Source organism: Apus apus, chromosome 1 (assembly GCF_020740795.1).
Source record: "Apus apus isolate bApuApu2 chromosome 1, bApuApu2.pri.cur, whole genome shotgun sequence".
Lineage (NCBI taxonomy): Eukaryota > Metazoa > Chordata > Aves > Apodiformes > Apodidae > Apus > Apus apus.
This window is the reverse complement of record NC_067282.1, coordinates 156,025,454-156,045,591: the sequence shown is the minus strand read 5'-3', so window position 1 is coordinate 156,045,591 and position 20,138 is coordinate 156,025,454. Positions and strand designations below refer to the sequence as shown.

The following is a 20,138-nucleotide window of genomic DNA, read 5'->3' as shown; positions in this document are numbered from 1 at the left end:
GTCTTGTTATTTGCTCTGTCTTCTGTGTAGTGCATTTATTTCACTTTTTTGTGTTTGGCGGATGCTAGGTAAATAACTGCTTAAGCTTCTCATTGATCCATCAAGTTGTAGTAATTTTAAGTGTGTTTATAAAAATGCTTAAGTTGGCTCTAGGGATAGGAAATAAAATTAAAAAGATGTTGAAGGAATCCAGTGTCCAAAACCACTCTCACTCAGAGGTGTGTATTAGTGGTTCTTTTTCCTTTCTGGTGTTTCTAAAAGTGTGGAACTTTATAATAAATTAGAGCACTACCATGTATAAGAACTGCTGTACTGGATCAGAATGAAATTAGCCTGGTATCTTGCTGTGGTTAGTGGCTAGCAGCAGGTGCTCTAGGGAATACTGTAAGATCAGGGTGAACATACTGATACTACTTAGGATGCGTTCTGATAGGAGTCCTTAAGTGTGTGGACTTCTCCAGCTCAGGAAGGGTCTACCCCTGCAACTTCCTTGGCACTATATTCTCTGCTTAATAGTCTTTGATGTATGCACTTTACACTGTGTCTTCCACCTTGGTAGCTTGTCTGATTATTTTCAAACCATTTAAATTCTGTCATCTGCAGCCTCTAGTGGCAAGGAGTTTCATGGTTTAACCATGCAGCGTTTTTTTATATATATATATATTCTCCTTGATATATGTTACATGTTCTCTGTTTCTTTTATTACACTTTTTCTACCCACAGTACCCTTTTTCCAGTGGGTCAGTTTTGTTCCCATGATACATTTGGTAATTCTAGTTCCTTCTGTACTTGGTAGTTCTATCTGCTTGTGGGGAGAGGAAAGTAGAGTTATTCTGGATGGTGGATACAAGTGAGGATTTCTACAGTGGTGGAGTTATTTTTCCTAATAATTTCTTGCATTTGATTTGGCTTTTGGCTGTGACTGATTACAGAGCTGATTTTACAGGAGATACTTATGACAGCTCAGAGAACTTGTTTCTTAAAATTACTAGGTAGATTGACATATCATTGTGCTCATTTAGAAGTAATTTTTGCTTGGTTGCATCATTTGGAATTTAGCAACAATGTATTTCATACTCTTATCACTCCATCTCATGAGATCTTTCTGATTTCTGTGCTGGTTTTACATGTTAAGTTCTTTCGTGTTGTTACTTCTGCTTTGTCCTTGCTTTCTTTTTCAGCTTGCTAATAAATAGAGTGACTTGTGTTTGTGATAGCAGAGAATGATGTGGTGCTCCCATGGTTGACTTTCCTTGTTCCTTCTTTTCTTTCCAAATTTTAAAAATTAAATCTTAATGTGTGAGAGGACAGATACTTCTGATGGCATCGTAGTTTCTTTAGAGAGCTCACCAGAAGCCTATTTAAAGCTTTTTTGAAATTTAAGGAGAAAACAAAATTGTTCTGACCCACATGATCTGTGACTTTCCTCAAAAAATTATTTATGGGGGGTGACTTGTGTGTCCATGAAGAGTTAAAGGTTTTTTTCTCTTTTTTGTTTTGACTGCCAGCTAACTCTAGCTCTAACTAGCATGGCCATTGGACTCGATTACAGACTAAATCTTAAAAGCAGCAGGTATTTGATCACCCTAAAGAATCTGATGCGTTTCTGTTTATGAATGGATATTTCTTTGCATTGTTAATACCTGTCTGGAAGCTGAAATAATGTGCGGTACTGAAAGTACCAGTGCTCCTCTGATTCTGTAAACTTAATGGAAGGACAGGCAGAGAAATTCAATCTACTTGTTTTCTCTGAAATATCTGAACATTTTTCTAAGCAAAATATTTCATGTCAGTGAAAGACAAATATGCAGAATCCCTTCTAAAAGATTTTTAGTACTGATTCCTGTTCTTAAAAATCTGGTACTGCAGCTACTTGTTCAAAAGCATTGGTGTAAACTCATTAGCAGAAGTTTTGAAATCCAGGCTCAGCAGGTGAGAACTGTGCTCCTCCCCAGCTGCCTGATCAACGTGTGTGACTGACCAGACTCGGTGAAAGTAAACCTGCAAATAACTTCCAAGTTGAACTTGCAGAGACAAACTAGAATTAAAGCTCTTTTGCATAAAATGTTTGAAGAGATGTATCCTTTATCCCACTGAAATTTAATTCAAGATTGACTGATCAAACAATAATTGCATTTGGTTTTATAAATTTGCAATACTTACTTGTAGCAAGTAGAACTTGTATTGAAAAACTTTATCAGATACTGAATTCATGGGCCAGTATTGAGGGGAAAATTTTTGCCAGTTTTTCAGGCCATATGTATTAGCACAATGGGACTTTTAGAATTCTAATAAATAGAGGCAAGAAATCCCAGTTCTAGACTACTACTTAATATGTTAAAGATTTTTGTAATATTTAATGTCTTGGAATGGCAATTCATGTGTCAGCATTCTTTGACTGTTGCTGGTTGTCACTATCTTTCCCAAACTGCGTGTTTTCCTTGAAGATACAGAATGCAACTTCATTAACTTTGGCTTGATGCTCCTAAAGAGAAAATTCTGGCTTCATTCTTTCTATGCTGAGTCAGGAATGCTTTGAACCACAGGATCTCATATTTTTTTTTTTTCTTCTTGCCCTCCTGCCCCTCACCCACTAAGTCCCACTTCAAGAAACTGCTGGATGAAATGTTATTTTCACATCAGACATGAATTTGGAAACTCACGTTGTCATATGTTGTAGTTGTCTGTGTTATGTCTGCTCTGTACATGTGAGCTCTAGGCCACAGCATATGCAAAAAAACATGACATGCATTAAGACAAATTACTGCTGGGTTACCTGATTTTTAAAAATCTTATTCATCTTGATTTGACCATATGTAATCAGTCATGTAACAAGTCATTGGCTGAGATTGCAGGTTGTGTGTTGTGGGGTTTTTTGGAGTGTGGTGGTTTTGTGTTGTCTTTTTTTTCCCTTTTTTTTTTTTTTTAATACGGTTGGACTCAGTCATCTCAGATTTCCTTTCCAGTCATGACTATTCCCTGATTCTGTGATTAAAAGGCAAGGTACTTGATCAGACTTGGAAATATTTTATATGGTATAGTGCAAAAAAGCTAATAGAGTAAACCATGAACACTGTCGGAAGCTGTTACTTCTACAGCACTTTTCCTTGTACTCTCTCCCATACAGAAGAATGGTAGCAGCTGTGCTATTCCTACTACTCCATGTCATTAGGTCCAGAAATGTAAAGTAATTTAACTTTTAAAGTTTTATATTCTGTCCTGGTTTCAGCCAGGATGAAGCCAACCTTTTCAAGAATTACTTGTGTGTTGATAAGCAGTAGGGTTTTGATAGTATCATCACCTCTTTCTTACTGTCTTGCTGAATTCTTCAGTTAAAGCCAAGAGATACAGTTAGTAGCCACCTGCTGAGGTCCCTGCTGGTAGGGCTGACCTCTGCTTTGTGAAAAGAGAGATGTAAAGTGTGATTACTGATAGCTTTCTAGGGGAGCAGTTTCTGCTCTGGAGGACAGGTATCTCTGGAGTTTTGTCCAGTGTTTTCTGATTATTTTTAAAGAATGTAGATTTTCTTATACACATTGGCCTGCTTTTTCCTTGCTATGTTTTTTTTCTTTTGAGGTCTATAGAAGCTTTAAGGAGCAAGGCATGCTTCCTGCTGATACTGAATTTGTATCATTCATGCTATTCTGGTTATCACAGTTCTTACATTTAAGTAAGTTCTGTGATGAAGGCTTTGTTGCTTCATGGCATCCAGTAGGATGCTTTGAATTGTCAGGAATAAATCTACAACCTGGAGAATCAGAAGATGATTTGAGATGTTTTTAAACCATCTATGTAATTTCAGATTGAAATAAAGATAAAGAATTATTGTGTTTGTTTTTTTTTCTCAGAAGTCAAGGTTAGACTTAAAGCTGCTACTAGAACCAGAGAAAGACATTGACACAGGTGCTTCACAGCTTCTTACCAGGGTAATGATGAAGAAGTAGTTTGTGTTTTACTTGTATGAGAGTAAGTAGACATGTTCAATCTAGGGCCATATGTGACTGTTGATTTGTTAATCAATGTGTCATGCAGCATACTTCATGCCAGTCCTCTAATCTCTGGCATCAGCTGCCAGTGAGTTTCAAGATAGAGTTGTGGGCACCGAGGAGTGCATGGAGTTTGACAGAGTTTTTATTCTTCTGAGCTCAATGCTTTGCATTATTACTTGATTAGCAGAAGCGCTCAAGCTGCGTCACTGCTCATCCAGAACCTATAGATGAGCTGTACAAGACTTTCTGTGTGCAGATTTCTGAGTCTTAGATGTGTTTTGGTGCTTCTCTCCCCTCCAACCCAACTAAAAAGTCTTTATTCTTTCATGGATTATCGGAAAACGTGGGAGCTAAGAAAACAATAATTAGGCTGATACGGTGTTCATGTTTGCTATTTAAAATTACTTGGGAAGTGCATAATAGGTATGTCACACTGTAATATTTAAAGGTCAAGTTATCCTTTTGTTTTGTTTTGAAAATGTTGAAGAACTGCAGGAGTTGAAGGCTAGAATAAATACACCTTAATTAAGAATGTTGGGAGAAAACAAATCAACATTAAGTAGTTTATCATCCATTTTCTGAATGTTGTTTTAAATTTTAAACACTTACATAAAGAGCTTTGAGAATTGTTTAAACTGCATTCTTTCTCAGATCTTCTGGTGTTTAAATTTATTGTTTCCTAATTTCAAGAATGTTCCTGAAGGGAGCTTGGGGGGTTGTTGCTAACGCTGGCTGGATCTCCCATTCCCTAGGTGTGAAGTGTATTTAGTTGTGTTATTGTGCTTCAGAGTGTGAGAAACGTTTGTTGCACCAATGAGCAGGCCCACACAGATCCTTCAGCGAAGCACAGTTTATTTACATCCTTGCAAGAATGGGTGACCTAAGCAAGTAGGCACACCTATAGCAAGGTGAATAACAGTTTATATTCCTTATTCCCGACGCAAAATTCCCTCCTCTGTTTCCCCACTGGCTGAGTACTCCAGGGTTTACAGCCTATCCGACGCTTCAAATTATCCTATAAATTTCCCGCCCCTGTTTACACATTCCATTCTAGCAGTTTACTTTTTACCTTTTAAGGTAAAATTTTGACCTTTCTTGCCCCCTTGGCTGTCTTCCCAATTAACAATCTACTGGTGTCATCCTGCCCTGAAGAGCAACATAGAAGTAGCTTTGTTCGGCCTTATCTTGGGCCATAAATCCTTCTCCATGTTCAGATCCCCCAGATGGAGCCCAATTAAGTCCCTCAGTTTCTTGAGCCGTAAACCACTCTTGGTGTAATTGGAATGTGCAGATATCTCATTTATCTCAAGTAAACTATTATATTCCTAACACTAAAGTATATATATGTGCTCAAACTATATATTCTTAACACTAGAATATATATATATGTGAACCAAACCAACACTACGTTTCTAACACTAGAATGCAAAATCAACACTACATTTCATTTCTAACAAGAGTGAATAATTCTTAGTTTTATTCATGTCTTGGTAACATGGAAAAAGGTTACCTAGCACATTCACTTACTCTTTCTGTTCATGAAAAGCACCTCGGGCTGTGTGGAATTAAGAACAAGGTTCAAGGGAGCTCTCAGCCAGAATCCTGCCACCAAGGCAGGTAGGTTACTCAGTCCCCCCTGATTGTGCATGAGCAGAAAATACTACTTGTCATGTGTTGTGTGAAGGTCATTTAGAAGTACTAGTAGGTGGCTGCTAGACTTTTCTGGTTTGTTATCGCTTAATATTGCTGTGACAACTTGGCAATTCTGAAGGGAGAGCTATGGAATTGTGAAGGTTCCTGAGATACTTCGCAGGTAGAGACAAGAAGCCACAGCCTGTGACCACTCAATCTTACATTTATATCTGATTTTCTACAAGTCGTTTTTAGAATTCTTACTGACAAATGTGTATGTGTCTTCATAAGGCATGGTGCTATGTCTTTTTGGTGTGATAAGCTTTTATTCCCCTTTTCTGTGTTTCCTTCCCCTCTGCCTCAGCAGAGAATTTCACGGGTGTGTTAACTACTGGATACTATTCCCTTAAGAGCAAAAGGTAGTGCTGCATTTTTAACATTTAAAAATCCTTGAATTTTCATTAAAAATCAAAATATAAAATTGTGTGTAGTGTACCTTAGCTTTAATGGCCTTTTCCTTAGTTATGTTTTCTGTGGAATATATAGTTTCTGTAACTGCTTCTTCAGGATCAAATGTCAGATAATCCTTTTGCTATAGAGGAAGCTAGCTATCTAATAGATAATACCAAAAAATCTGTGGATATCTGCTTGCAGGAGATGTAACTGAACATTGTTTTTCCTTCATTTTAATAACATAAACATCTAGAAACTAATAAGAAAACTGGTTATGACATTTTTTGCACTGGATAGTACACTGCTGTTAATTACTGCATACAGCTTAGTCAGACCGGGAATTCTAAAGATGCTGCAGTGGTCCTGTTCATACTGCACCATGAAAATGCAAATGAGAGGTTTTTTTAATGTAAAAGCTGAGTTGTCCTTTCATGCAAGTTAAAAAAAAAAAGCATGTTTCTTTCTGAGCATTGATGGTGCTCTGTGCTATATTCTACTTCAATGATAGTATGACTTCTTCTCTAGGCATCCTTTCAGATCTGACCAGTAGTAATATTAAGTATATGTGAAGTAATGCAGTTGGAGCAGCAGATCAAAATTAAGTCCTTCATAAATTATCCAGGTAATGGCTGCCTGCAGGATGTTGCAAACTGGGTTATATTCAAATACAGTCTTGCAAAGTGGGGTGATTTTTTTTTTCTGAGTGCGTGAGAATTTCTGGGTCGTCGCTCTTTAAAGGCTGTGAAGCTCTTCAGAGCTGAGCTTTTCTATGTAATTGGATCTGGGAATACTGGCCGTTATGATTAAGTATGCAATCTAATTCAAGCTAGCACAAGAAGTTTTCGTTACAGAATGGCATGTTCTTACCTATCTTCTTCAGTGAAGAAAAAAAGACTGGTAAGAGCTACAGAGGTCTGGAGTTGGTTTTCTTGTCTTTTGGATGAACGCATCCTAGGAAAACGTGAATAGGCTCAGTGACACCAGAGAAATGGATGAGAAGTTGCATATGGTGAGAGGGCTGCCAAGGAGACAGGCAGAGAGCTGAGCTATCTCACAGGAGAGGAGGGAGAATAGCCTGAACTGATATGCAAAGGGTAGCACTGGTGTGGTGACTTCGGGAGCATGTTGTATCTCTTGGGTGGTTTGTTTAGGGTTTTTAAAGTTTTAAATTGGTCTGTAGATCATCTGTTTGCTCAACTCCCCCATCAAAATCAGTCTGAGTAGGGTTGTAATGTAAGTATTCTACTTAGTGATCTTTGTTACTTAAATTAGCATTTCCTCTACTAGTCAATATATTCAACATGTAGTCATTACACATTAATACTAGTACTGAGTTCTAGCACTATTAATATACTACTAGAGTTTGATAGCTAAAGAACTGAAATCCATTTACCTGCTGTACCAATTCTACTTAAAGGCACAGTTAGGCCATGTCACTTTAATTACTAGTTCAATGATGTGCTCACTTTCACTGGAGGAACCAATTCTCTTAAGGTGAAAAAGCTTTTTTCTTTTTTTACCCTCAGGAAAGGATAATGAGGATATGCTATACTAGTTCTGAAATCTTGAAGGATTTGTTAACATTGCTACTTTTAGATAACTTAATTGGTTTCAAGTTTTGTGAACATACTGTCTTATATTACATGCACATGTAAGAGTTTGTGTGACATTTGTGCATTTTGCTAGTTTAAAAATTCTATGTGGATATTTTTAAAAGAAGTTATGAAGTGCACCAGTGATACTGGATTAAGAGACAAGCCCTCAAAAATCAGAGGAGCATATTACATACTGAAACAGCAATAGCTTCTGTGTAGGTAATGCAGACTGTTGGAGTTAGTGTAAACAAAAAAGAGTGCTTTGTTTAGTTGTAGATCATCATATATAGTAGCTGTCAATTAAAAAAAAAATATACACTCTGTGGTTGAAAAGTTAAAATCACTTTAATTTGAGGGATGGATTAACTTGCAGTTTGTCTTAAAATCAGTAGTTTTAAGCCATAGTGAGTAAAACGCAGCAAAAGGATAACAAATTCATAGATAAGTGAGATACTTCAGTTGCCCAAAGTCATGGTTCAGGGGGTTGCAACATGGGATATGTTGAAGCTTAAAGCTATTCCAGCCAGTGTCCCCAAATTTACTCAGGATAGCACTGATGAAATGTCTGTGTCTAGGGTTTTTAATCTGTAGAGGTAAAAGCCGTGGAAAAACTGGATGTTGGAATCTTCTGTGAAACACCCTGTTATGTTATGAAAAAAACTGTCTGCTGGTGTACTCTGCACTGGTGATGAATATGCTTTGTGATGTTAGTGGCTATCTTTACAATTAAATACTGTCATATAACAAATTACTGCATGTGTGTGCATTAACAAAGCTTTTAATCTCCAAGTCACTTCTCTTCTACAAAACACTTTGTTTTTCTGAAGTGCTGTTCCAACTGTCTGATAGTGCTTCTGTGCTGGAATGTGAGTCTTCTACAATGAAATCAATATAGCAGTCTTCAAACACAGAGAAAACTGGTATGCCGGGATGTGGAAAGGAGTTTTCCTGTGCTAGCAGTGCTTTTCAGGGAGGACAAGTGTGTGTTTTGAGTATGTATCATTTGGCTAAGGACTACATTAGAGTACAGGAAAAAAAAATGCAGGAAGATGAACAATAGTACACTGATGTGTAGGTACCCCAACTGCAGAATGAGTGTTTTGTGCTAGGGTGCTGCGTGAACAGAATGAAGACTCTCCATTCCTCAAATAGCCTGTTTAATAGCTGCCTGTGGTTGCTGCATGATTGGCAAGCTGATCTATCTAGATCCTCTTTTTAACTGTGACTGGTAACAGATGCTCTGAAGAAAAAGTACAAGAAATGGTGTAGCACCCTTTTTTCCAGTAATGAGAGATTTAGGGAATTCAGTATAGTTAAGATGGAACTTATTTCATGTTCAACAGGAGCTGATTGATTTGTTTTTTACAGATTTTTTTTGCGTGATAGGTTATGTCTCTGCAACATTCTTAGAGAACAACTTGTTATATAATTTGCTATATACAAATCCACATAAGTATGCCTGTTTTGTTTCATCTGTTGGTCAAGCATGTCCTGCTTGTGTCCTGAGGAAATTATTGGGCTGAAATATGTAATCCAGTGTTAGATGGTCAGTGGCTATAACATAGGCTTTTAAAATATCTAAATTAATAATTGTATAGCCCATTTCTAATTAGTTATCCAAATGCTTTTGGTATATAATGTATGTATATAGTGGTGTTGTAGATGCAAAAATGAAATGGGGACATGCAGAAAGAAAATAAAGAATACTGGCATCCAAGTTCTAATATGTATGAATGTTGGAAATTAATTTAGACAATTACAGAGCAATATTAGGCTTTCAGTTTCACTGAATGAGTTGACCTAGATGCTAGGATAGTGTCATTGTCTTGGATAATTGTGTCTAAAGCTTTACGTGCTTGTGGATAAGTGTCAGAATCTTAATTGGCGTATTTTATTTCTAAATAAGATGTAACACCATGATTTTGTACATTATTTAAAGTAATTTATTTGAATAAATAGCTGCTTTCTTAGCATTTATGTTTCACTGATTGTATGTAGCACTTTATGCATAAAAGCTCTGAGTCCTGTAACAATAAGGCTTCAGTGACAGTTCTTGGCTCAGTTTAAATGACAGCAAAGCATCTTTTTGTGGTACATAACTTTTTTTCTTGCTGCATAATTGTCTTGAAATAGTTTGTGTTCACCCTGGGTTTATAAAGAATTATTAGTTCCCCTTTAATTTAGCAGGAGGCATCTACCTCTTCTATTTTTTGTTATTAGAGTACCTAGAGGGCATTGTCAAAACTTACCTAGTGACTTTGTTGGCTGATTTCTGCACTGCTGCTGAATGTGCTGCTTGAACAGTCACTACCCCTTGATAGTAGTTACTATGTCTTCAGCGTGCTGGTATGAGCTTCTGCATGGCTGTGTGATGAACTGGATGGAGGACTGATTTAGGTAAAACATGACTCAGCAAAAATAGTTATGTTTTGGTCTTACTGGTTCAAGTTAGAAGTTTGAAACAGTGAGAGTGAACTCGCTAAGCACCTCCAGAGAGTCTTAAAAAGCAGAGAAGATTTTAGTCTTGGAGCTAAATAACTTTGTGATAACCCTTGCCTGTGTATTGCTGTTTTTAGAAATACTGACATGGCTACCTGATTCCTGGTCATACTTCCTAAAAATCTGGAACCTTGTCTACCTCTTTTCTTACGTGTTGTTTGTACTGTGATCAGAATGTAACTGCAGACCGCAGAGAGAATAATAAACATTATTCCAGAGAAAAGACATGAGAGAAAATGGACTGTGCAGTTACGATTTTGAAATCAGTAGTGCAGTTTGCTTTAAATGTTCACCGCAGTCAGGAAAAAGAAGTAGGAAGTGAACTTTCCCTCTGTCTCAAATGAAAACTAACTTGGATTAATTCAAGAGCCTGCTTGCTTGCCACTGAGATGTCTTTGTTCTCAGTCAGCAACAGTGCCATAAAATTTAAAGCACAGCCTGTTTTCAGCACTCTTGCTGTCTCCTATATCAGTGTTAATAACCTGCTGATTGTAAAATGTCACTGTATTTTGATGTGAGTGGAGGACTGGTTGGAGAAAGGCATCACTCTCCTTGTGTAGGGCTCCAAAAAATGGCATGTAAGTGAAGGATACCATGTCAAAGAAGTGGCCTGAGGAAGTTCCCCAGCTTCATTCCAAATGGTGTGGATGATTTAAGATACAAGACTAGGTGTTTTAATGACTAGACTATCCATCCATGATTTGGGACCTGCCAATGTGAACTTTCTCCTGTATGAGTTCTCTGTGGGGCTGAATTACAAACTCACTGGATCTTACTTAGTTTGTGTGCTTAAAAAAGTAAAAATGGGCTCTTCTCTGTAGCCTGCATGTGAAAAGTTCTGATGTAGACCTTCCAGCGGTCACTGCAGTGCTGTGAAGTGACAGCCTACCTTACATTCAGAGACTGAGGGAGATCAAGGCTGCTTTTCTTTCAGCAGAGCCACTGTCAGAGCGGAGTTAGTCTGAACGTGGGCCTTGGGCCACTGTGCCCCTGTGTCAGCTGTGCCGACAGAATTGCTGCTGCTCCCAGGAATGGGGGTGTAACCTGTTACAGCTGCTGCTTGCAGTCTGCTTGTCTCTTTGCCTCTGGCTTGGATATGGGATCACCACAGAGGTGGAGTGTGGAAAGGGAACTAATCCTTCGGCCAGGTGGGAATGGGGGTCTTGGGGACTACCTTCCCTGTGGTGTTACGCAGGCAGCATCCGCAGTGTGTTTTTGAGACTTCTTAGGGCTGATGAGTTTCAAAAGATACAAGGCCATGAAAAAAAGTATGAGTTTCTGTTTGCGTAAGTTTAATGAGCCCTTACGGGTTTGGTGCATAGACTCCGACCTGTTTCACTTCAAGTGTCAGGTATGTTTGAACTTCAAGTGAAACATTAGCTAACGTGTGTCTGGATTTTTTCTTTCAAGAGGCCCTAAGTCTCCAGGTATTTTCTGGGATGAGGATCCTTTACTCAGGTTTTTCACTACTAGATTTTGACAATGTTTGGCTGTGACACTTTGAGTGTCTTAAAGCAAAGAGCAAGGCTGGATTCAGATTCAGCCCATTGTGTGAGGGGGTAAATGTGTCTGTATCCCTTGGAGCTAGCTGCTCTTCTTGTAGAGGACTTAAACTTTAAGGGTTACGTTTACTAAAATGAACTGCCAGCAAGCAGAGAGGTGTTCTGGTGTCTACTATGGGGAGATAAGAATGGATGTGTGTTAAGTCTCAAACCTGTGCGCTTGAGGAAGAAGTATGGATAACAAGCCAATGCCCCTATTTTTTTATGACCCCTTTTAAAATTAAGTAGGAAAGATAAACTGCTGAAAGCTAAACTCGCTCAAGTGAAAAAGGGAAGGCAACATCTGCATCCTAAATGGACTGAAATCACTAGCTGTATTAGAACTAAAATTGTGCTTAGGTGAGTACCCTCAAATAGTAGGATCTTTTTCCCAACTGCAAAATTTGGAGGATGTCATAAAGAGAAACAATTGCACAGTGGAGATGATTAGACACAGCTGTCAAATGCACTAAGTAAGCATTTTAAAAAGTTAATGAAAAATTATTTTTTTTTTTTTACATTTTGCATATGTGTTTGGAAAAGAAAGGAACTTGCTGGTTGCTATAGTAGAAGGGATGAGATCCACAAGTATTTATTTCTATATTTTTGGTTATTACTGATTGCAAATTTAGTAGATCAAAAACATGCTGCTGGACATTGTCCACCTTGGTTCAATCCCTGTGTGTATGAATGTTTTGGCAGAGTCTCCTGTAAAAAGGATGTGGAGCTGTTGGAGCCCTGTTTGATTGCAGTTGTTGACGTCTTGGAAAGTGTATGGATAAATTCTAGCTGCTTGATGGTGTGTGTACATGTGTACAACCTTTCTCCTTTTCTTCTTTTCAGATGCTATTAATTTAATTTCTTTGAACTCGATTCCAAAGACCAAATATTCTAGCTTAAACACTGTGTAATACTACCTTTTGTTTTTTGCCATTGCTACATTACTTTTCCTGTGACGTTAATCTTGAATTGTTTGGAAAAGTCTTAGAGGGGTCTAGTTACTTTGTGTTGCTTGGTGGTGCTATATGAACAATAATTATGCTTTATTATACATGCTATTCCAATTTTGAAAAAAAACAAAGTATTGTTCTGATGCAGAATTGAGGCACAAACCATGATACATAAAACCTCCTGAAATGGTGACATACTTCAGTGGGGAATCTCTACATGCGGTGCTTGAATGGTCTTTTCCCAAGTAAATAAATACTGCCTTTTTCTTAGTTTCAAGAAACATGGCACACAGCTGCTCTTTACTCCTTGTTGTAAAATACTGGGCTATTTGCTGACTGAAGCAAGCTATTGGCATTATTGCTAGCAGCTGCTGAACTCTTAGCGTTAACTTAAACAGCTCATAAATGTTAATCATGTTGCAGTTTTGTTAGAGCCTGTCTGCATATCCCAGAGGTACTAGTTAATATGTCATGCTGTTTTTCACATGAACTGATGAAATGTCTTAGCAAAGATTCCAAATAGTAACTTCATAATTCAGTAGTTTCACTGTGGTGGCTGAAGTTTCGTCAAAACTGCACTTTTTAAACTACAGCTTCACTAGTCTAGTATAGATTTAGATTTGTTTCACTGGGCTCAAAGCTGCTGAGCATGCGGTGGAATGAGTACACAGTTGAAGGGAATATGCTGTCTGCCTACTGACCTATTGTTTGGAGATCTGTGTAAAATCAAATCCAAATCTAAACTGAAAAAAAAAATCTGTTCAGTTTATCCCATGCTTTGTTTTAAAGTCATTTTCATATTGTAATGGTTTTGCTGCTATACAAGTGTGAAAAGTTTACAGGAAATGGAAGGGTTGCTGGAGAAATGTGTGTAAAGTTATCTGCATAATGAGCAATTAAATAATGTGCTGTGGCCTTTTAACAGTTGCTCCCACTCTTCAGCCAGTGGGAATGTGTTCTTAAAAAACAAGGCAAAGCTGCTAAACAAACTAGTCCTTTCCTTCCTTCGGGTCAGATTCTGCTAGTGTTCTCTGTAGAATACACTGGTTAAGGCCCCAGAACCTGATTTTGAGCTTGTCACGATGAATTGCAAATATAGCACTAGTGAAGCACAGATAACAAAGTAAAAGCTGATGTATTACTGTAGTTTAACTTTTTGATTTAATAACTGTGAAGGTCAGAAATGGGACAGTGTCATTGCTAGTTCATGCCATGTAGAGAAATCATGCTTACCACATCTAAAATATGTTCTCTTATCCTTGTTCTTATGTGAGCATCCAGTGGAATTTTTCTGTCTAGACCAGTGATACATGTTTACTAGACCTGCACTTTGAGCTTAGAGACCAAACTCCCTACCAAGCTAAATTGCAGTGAGTCTAGGTTTCTGGTATCAGCCTGTGAACACAGGTTAGCCTGACTGCAACGTGACCATTCCTGTACAAAGCTGTATACTCTCTGCTGTATATTCGGTTGGTGCTTTGGTTGTGTGCATGTATGCTGTTCCTCTTCAGGATTCTCTCCTGACTGCTTGCAGAGGAGTATTTGTCCCTGAAGAGATGTGCAGGACAGGGACAAGTATAGTGGGGCATATGCTAAATTGATCCTGTCCTGTAATGTGGAAAGTCCCAACCTGAGCTGGAACCTCTTGTGCTTTGCAAGATAGACTTCATGCAAAGAAATATGGTTTAGAGTGTGGACAACTATAAACAGGACTTTTTTTTTTTCTGGTTGCTAAAGTGTCGAATCACATATATGTAAGGTCAACACTGCAATGTAAAGAAATCTCTGAGCAAAGGTTTGATCTCAAAACATTCAGTCAGCTTATTTCTGAAGACAGAAGTAAATGTTGCTGCTTTTCGAGTAGGTGGATGTGAGAATTTGTTTCTGGACTTGCTCCTAAAAGCCAGGAAAAAGGTAGCATACTACATGATCTAGTACGTTTTGATTAAAAATGCAACAGAAAACTCAATGGGAAAGTAGAGGGGACTCCAGATTGTGTGTGTGTGTGGTTAAATTATAATTACATGACTGATGTTTTGGAAAAAGCATAATTGTAAAAAGAGTTTGGATTTTAAAAACCTTTTGGGGTCACTTTTTTGTAATGAAGTGGTGTGGTTTGTTACAGATGGTATGGCCACCCAACCAGCAGTTCTGGTCACGTCTTTTCAGTGCTTTTCGGTGGGTTTCTAGGTTTGTGGGTGTGTGATTTTTTTTTTTTTTTTTTTTTTTTTCCTCTCCAAAATGTCCATGTAAACATTCTATTGTGACCCTTTAATTCTCTCCCATGTACATGCAGGATCGAGGCAGCTTGCTGAGACTAGGTACAACTTCAAATATCCACAGTGTTACTTAAATGAGGAATAAAAAGGGAGCAAAACCCCAAACTGAATTATTATCTCTGTGATGATTTTATGTGTCTTGTTTTGGGTCTGAAACTAACTTTCTTGTGCTACATTCTTAAACTGACAGAAGTATACCCAAATGACTGAATTCAAGAAATTAGTTAACAAAATGGTGACCTGAATTTTGGTTCACTTCGAAATTCTTATCCAGAAATATCTTATTGTGGCTGTACTCTCAGTTAAAACTTAGGGTCTTTTCAACCACATGCATATTTTTGTGCCTTGCTATAAATTGGATGCTCATGAAAAGCATTAATTACTCAATGACAGTTGTCTTACACATGTAGAAAGCTGTGTACCTGACAAATCTTTGTTAATGCCCAAGTCCTCAGGCTGATCTTGAGATCAATCTCTGGACCAAAACAATGAGATGGACAAAGAAACTAATCCTTCTGAGAAAGAAGCGTTCCTTGTTTTTGTTTTTTGTAATTCTGTAACCCTAGTGAAAAGTCTGAATAGATGACTTAAATGGTGCTCCAAGTCTCTTAGCAAAGGAATAAAATTATCTTGAACATGAAGTCCTACATTCCAGGATTTCACTTTGAATTTGTACGTGTTTTCGGGAAAGCAATAGTTAAAGGATCTGGCAGAGCTTGGAAGCAATATATGGTGTACAGTGTTAAGCATTTCTTTACAACTTGACAGTTTGAAAACCAAATAGGCTAGTGAACTGCCAAAGAAGTGATTGCCTATCCAGATGGGCAGGTACATCACCAGTACCATTTATATTACTCATGTGACTCATAAGTAGGAAGAGAAACTCAGGTTTCTTAGGGAATAAACTTGTGTTATTGGATAATCTGTGTGGGGAGAATGAAAACAGCAACCAACTGAAGTATTTAAACATGCAAAAAATAGGAGGTCAAAAGTGCTAATTTTTTTTTCTTCTTCTTTTGCAGACCTTCAAGTGCTGACCTTCTTGGTCTATTAAGTTATTATAAACTTTTGCTGCTCTGCGAACATACAAAGATGTCTCGCAGCCCTGATGCTAAAGAAGACCCTGTGGAATGCCCTCTTTGCATGGAGCCTCTGGAAATTGATGACATCAACTTCTTCCCTTGCACCTGTGGCTACCAAATCTGTCGTTTCTGTTGGCATCGTATCCGCACTGATGAGAATGGACTTTGTCCTGCTTGCAGAAAGGTAAATATCCTGGAACAGCGGCTTGTCTTGCACATATTACAAGGCTTTTGCATTGTGTTGGTACCAAAGACATCCTTTTCCTTCAGGGAAGCATTCTTCTAGCCTGGCCAGATCAAGGGTGAGGTGTTGGATCTTTCATTATCTATCTGCATATGCGTCAAAGCTGTTGTGCAGCGGCTTAGTCTTGGTTTCTTAAATTCAGAACTGGATTAATAGGGGAAGCTGTAGATCAGAAACAAGGCATACTGATGCTGGGAGAACTGGCAAAACCTCAGAAGAACCCAAAAAAATCCCAGACCAAAAACCTGTTGAGTTGGGATGCTCATGTCTTGACACAAGGTCTTTTCAGGAAGGACAGTGAGGATTCCAACATCAGGGGTTTGCTGAGGGCCAAGGTTCAGCTAAACTAGCAGTCTGTCTGAGGCAAGGTTATAAAGCACCTGCTTGTTTTGTTTGTGGCACTGGAGCTTTTAATATTTTTCTGGACACTAAACATGTAAAACCTTTGGAAAATATATCCAGTTGTGTTAAACTTCAAAGCATTTAAAAATCTAGGCTAAGTCTATTTGTTTAGTATTCTGATTTTGTTGCCAAATACTTAAAGGTAGTACTTTGAGAGTCACACTTAATTTCTCCCTGTCTCTTAATTTACATCTGGCTGATGCTTTGGTTGGACCACAACTATAAACTTCAGCTTCACTAAGTTGCCTGCTTTTTCATTTTAATTATTTTCACCCCCTTTTAGTGTTTTGCTTAACCTCATTATTTTCTTAGCTTCAGTGTTTAATAAAACTCTTTCTCAGTGTCTTCTCTTTAATGACTTCCCTGGATTGTAACTTTCTTGCCTGACCTTCCTCTTTTTGTAATTACAGCTACTTATGTCCTCTCTTTCTCTTGCTATTTAATTGTGATCATATCCTCAGTTTATGCCTTTGTTGGCTTCCTGTCTTGCATTACAGCTCTCTTTTCAGACTCCAAGTAATTTTATTTGGTCTCACTATCTTTATTCACTGCCATGGCTTTCTGTAAGCACTTCCAGTCATGTTTTCTTGCTGCTCTTTCGGGCTTTGACTACACTAGAGCTATTACTGCTAATGTCTGGACACCTCTGTAAGCCTGAAGGCTGTCCCACAGCAAAATAAGTTTGTTAACAAATTGCACAAATTTGCTGTCATATTTGAGCCGTGTGTTCTACAAGGAAGATCCACCTGTCATCAGCCAGATCACACTCTACATGTGATACCTCCTGTAAGATGACACATGTTATGTAGTGATTTTCATAGTACCAGCAGATTTCTGTTCTGGAACAACATGAGATTTCTGGAATTTCCTTGTCTGTTGAAGTTGCTTCATTTACTTGGATTTATTATACTACTTTTTGCCAACAACTATTTGATTCATCTCGGCCTGTTCATTATTGGAAGTATGTGGAATATATTTGAAGAGTCACAGAAGCAGCATGCTGCTTACTGCCTCTGGGTATCTGAATTTTTTGAAATATGGATACTGCCAAGGCTGAACATTCTACCCTGGAATAATCTGGTGTATGTTTGGATGTGCAAATATTTTGCTGAATTGGATACAGTTTGCTCTGAAGAAGCAGTTTTGGGAGAAAAGCTAGAATGAGTGCTACAATTAGAATGAAGCACACTGACTGTTCCGGGAGAGGAAGGAGACGTCTTATTTCACAATGGACAAGGATTATGTTCTTGATACTTTATTCATCCCTGGACTGCAAGATGTTCTTGAGTAGAGTTGCAGCTGTGTCACTGGATTGTAGGGGATTCATATGAAAGAGGCTGAGAAGCATAGACAAAGACATCATTGCACAGAGACCCCATCGGGATCTTGGAAACAAATAATTTTGAGCTATGCAGTTGATGGCAGCATCAAATAAGTTGGAAGAAGCCACCTTCTGAAGTGTGCTGAACCCTCTGAGCCAGGTATGTGTCTGTGTGCAGTATGTCCAAATAGTTCCTGTGTGAGTGTAGTAAAGTTTCTGGGGTAAAGTTCTAAGCAGTTTTCTAATTCCTATCTACTATGGTGTGTGTGTTGGTTGTAACCACTAGAAATGCTGAAGTGCAGAAAATGGCAAGGCAACAAAATTTTTTGCAGGAAAGTTTATATTAAGTACTAGTGCAGGGTACTTACTGCAAAACGAACTGTGAATAAGCATATATTAAAGCAAGGATGACTATGTTATGCAAAATTACATAGTAGAAAACTGCTATTTGTGCCAGTGGTATTGAATGCAATGTGAGTTCTCCAGCTGTTTTGATCAATTCTGTGTGGAGAGGAGCCAGTGAAGTTCCTTCTCCAGGAATTTTGGTTGAAAGGTTTTGGGGGAGATTTTTGAAAAGTCTGTCATAAAATAGTTTGGCTATACAATGTAGTGGCACCTATGCCATTAGTTTGGTAGATCTCAACTGTGCATTGCATATATAGCATTATTTTCCTGAGTGTCTCTGGTTTACTTACAACTGACAAGATGTTAGCTTACTTTTTTTTTCTACCAAGGAGAGAATACTGCTACATGCTCAAGCTGTTATATAGCTTGATATGTGCAGAATACGTTAATGTGGTTGCAGTCAGTTGATTTCGTGTGTCCTAAGAATCCTCCTGTTGTTAGTAGATGAACATTTGCTTTGTTTTTATTTGTGAAAGCAAGGTACTAGTATGAATTTAGTTTGAATGCTGGTTGGAAACTAGTACTTTTTAGTCTTAACACATTAAAAGCTTTCTAAACTTTGAATCTTCTGAAATAGACTCAGAATTTTTTTTCTGTTTAATTCATTAACTACAAAAAGTACTTCCTTAAAAAAATAGAGCTGGCTTCCTTAGAGTGCCTAATGCCCTTCAGAACTGTAGGTGTAATCAATTGTAAGATGTGAAGCAAGCCACCTTGTTTTTTTCAGTCAATGGATTTCTTAACTGTGAGTGACATAGCTGCTAACTAGTCAAATCAGAATGAAAAAATCTTGTCCTCACTGGAGACTTCTGTAGGCAAAAACTGGTTTACAGGTCACCAGTCTTGCTGGTAAAGCCAGTTATTTTTATCTTTGCAATGATTTTTCAATTTTCTTTTCTTCAAAATTGAGTGGCCTAAGTGCTTTTTGTCATATAGATAATTTGTACTGTTTCAGTTCCCTGTGTTGCTTTAATGGAGCATAGCACTCTCAGACCATAGTGCTATTTGTTGCAGTGTTTAAATCCAACAAGAAAAAACCCAGCTCCTTTGCATTTCTTAATTGCTTTGCCCTTCCACCAAATAATGTAACTTCATCTTCCTGTGGTGTGAGCTTTATTCCTCCTAGCACCTTGTTTTAGAAATGGAGAGAAAGAGTAAACTGCTACGTTTATGACCAAGAACCTGACATGTTTTAACCATGTTTTTGTCCACGTTTCTCTTCCTCCTGCTTCTGCATAAAAGGAACACCCGGGTTTAATGCAGTCTCCAAATGTTAGTTGTTTCCTCTGGTGCTTTTAATCCCGCAACTGAGTAGTTTGGTTAACAATTGGTATTTAGAAATACATAGGAAATAGCTTTTTTTAAAATTCTTGATGTAAGTACTATAGTGTACACTATGCATAAACCTTACTGACTTCCTCTGTATTTCTCATTTCAGAACCTATTTGGTAGCAAGGCAACGACTGGGAAATGTATGGAAGGAATGTGACCCATCTGGGAATGACAAAAGCAAAGTGCTTGATAAATCCCAGCTCAGCTTTCAACAACTGGGAAAACGTGGGGGAAAAAGTCTGAAAGAAAACAAAACTTAAATGACAAGACAAATTTAGTCAGGAAGACTGAGAATTCATCAAGGGCTATCTCAAATGAAAGAAACGAGACTGCAGAAGAGACACTTGAACTTCTGATGAAGTGATTGTAGGACTTGCATCAGCTTGCACTTAGTGTAAACAAAATCTGGTCACT

At 38.0% G+C, this 20,138-nt stretch overlaps 1 protein-coding gene across 8 annotated transcripts in view; it reads left to right on the top strand.

Annotated features, from left to right (window-relative positions):
* Positions 1–20,138, top strand: part of CNOT4 (CCR4-NOT transcription complex subunit 4) — an 80,758-nt gene that overhangs the window by 20,181 nt on the left and 40,439 nt on the right. For all 8 annotated transcript variants that reach the window (XM_051629159.1, XM_051629168.1, XM_051629149.1 and 5 more), the window contains exon 2: positions 15,961–16,204. In XM_051629159.1, the coding sequence (XP_051485119.1) occupies positions 16,031–16,204 (174 nt within the window). In that variant the 5' untranslated portion in view covers positions 15,961–16,030. The remainder of the gene's footprint in view (positions 1–15,960; positions 16,205–20,138) is intronic.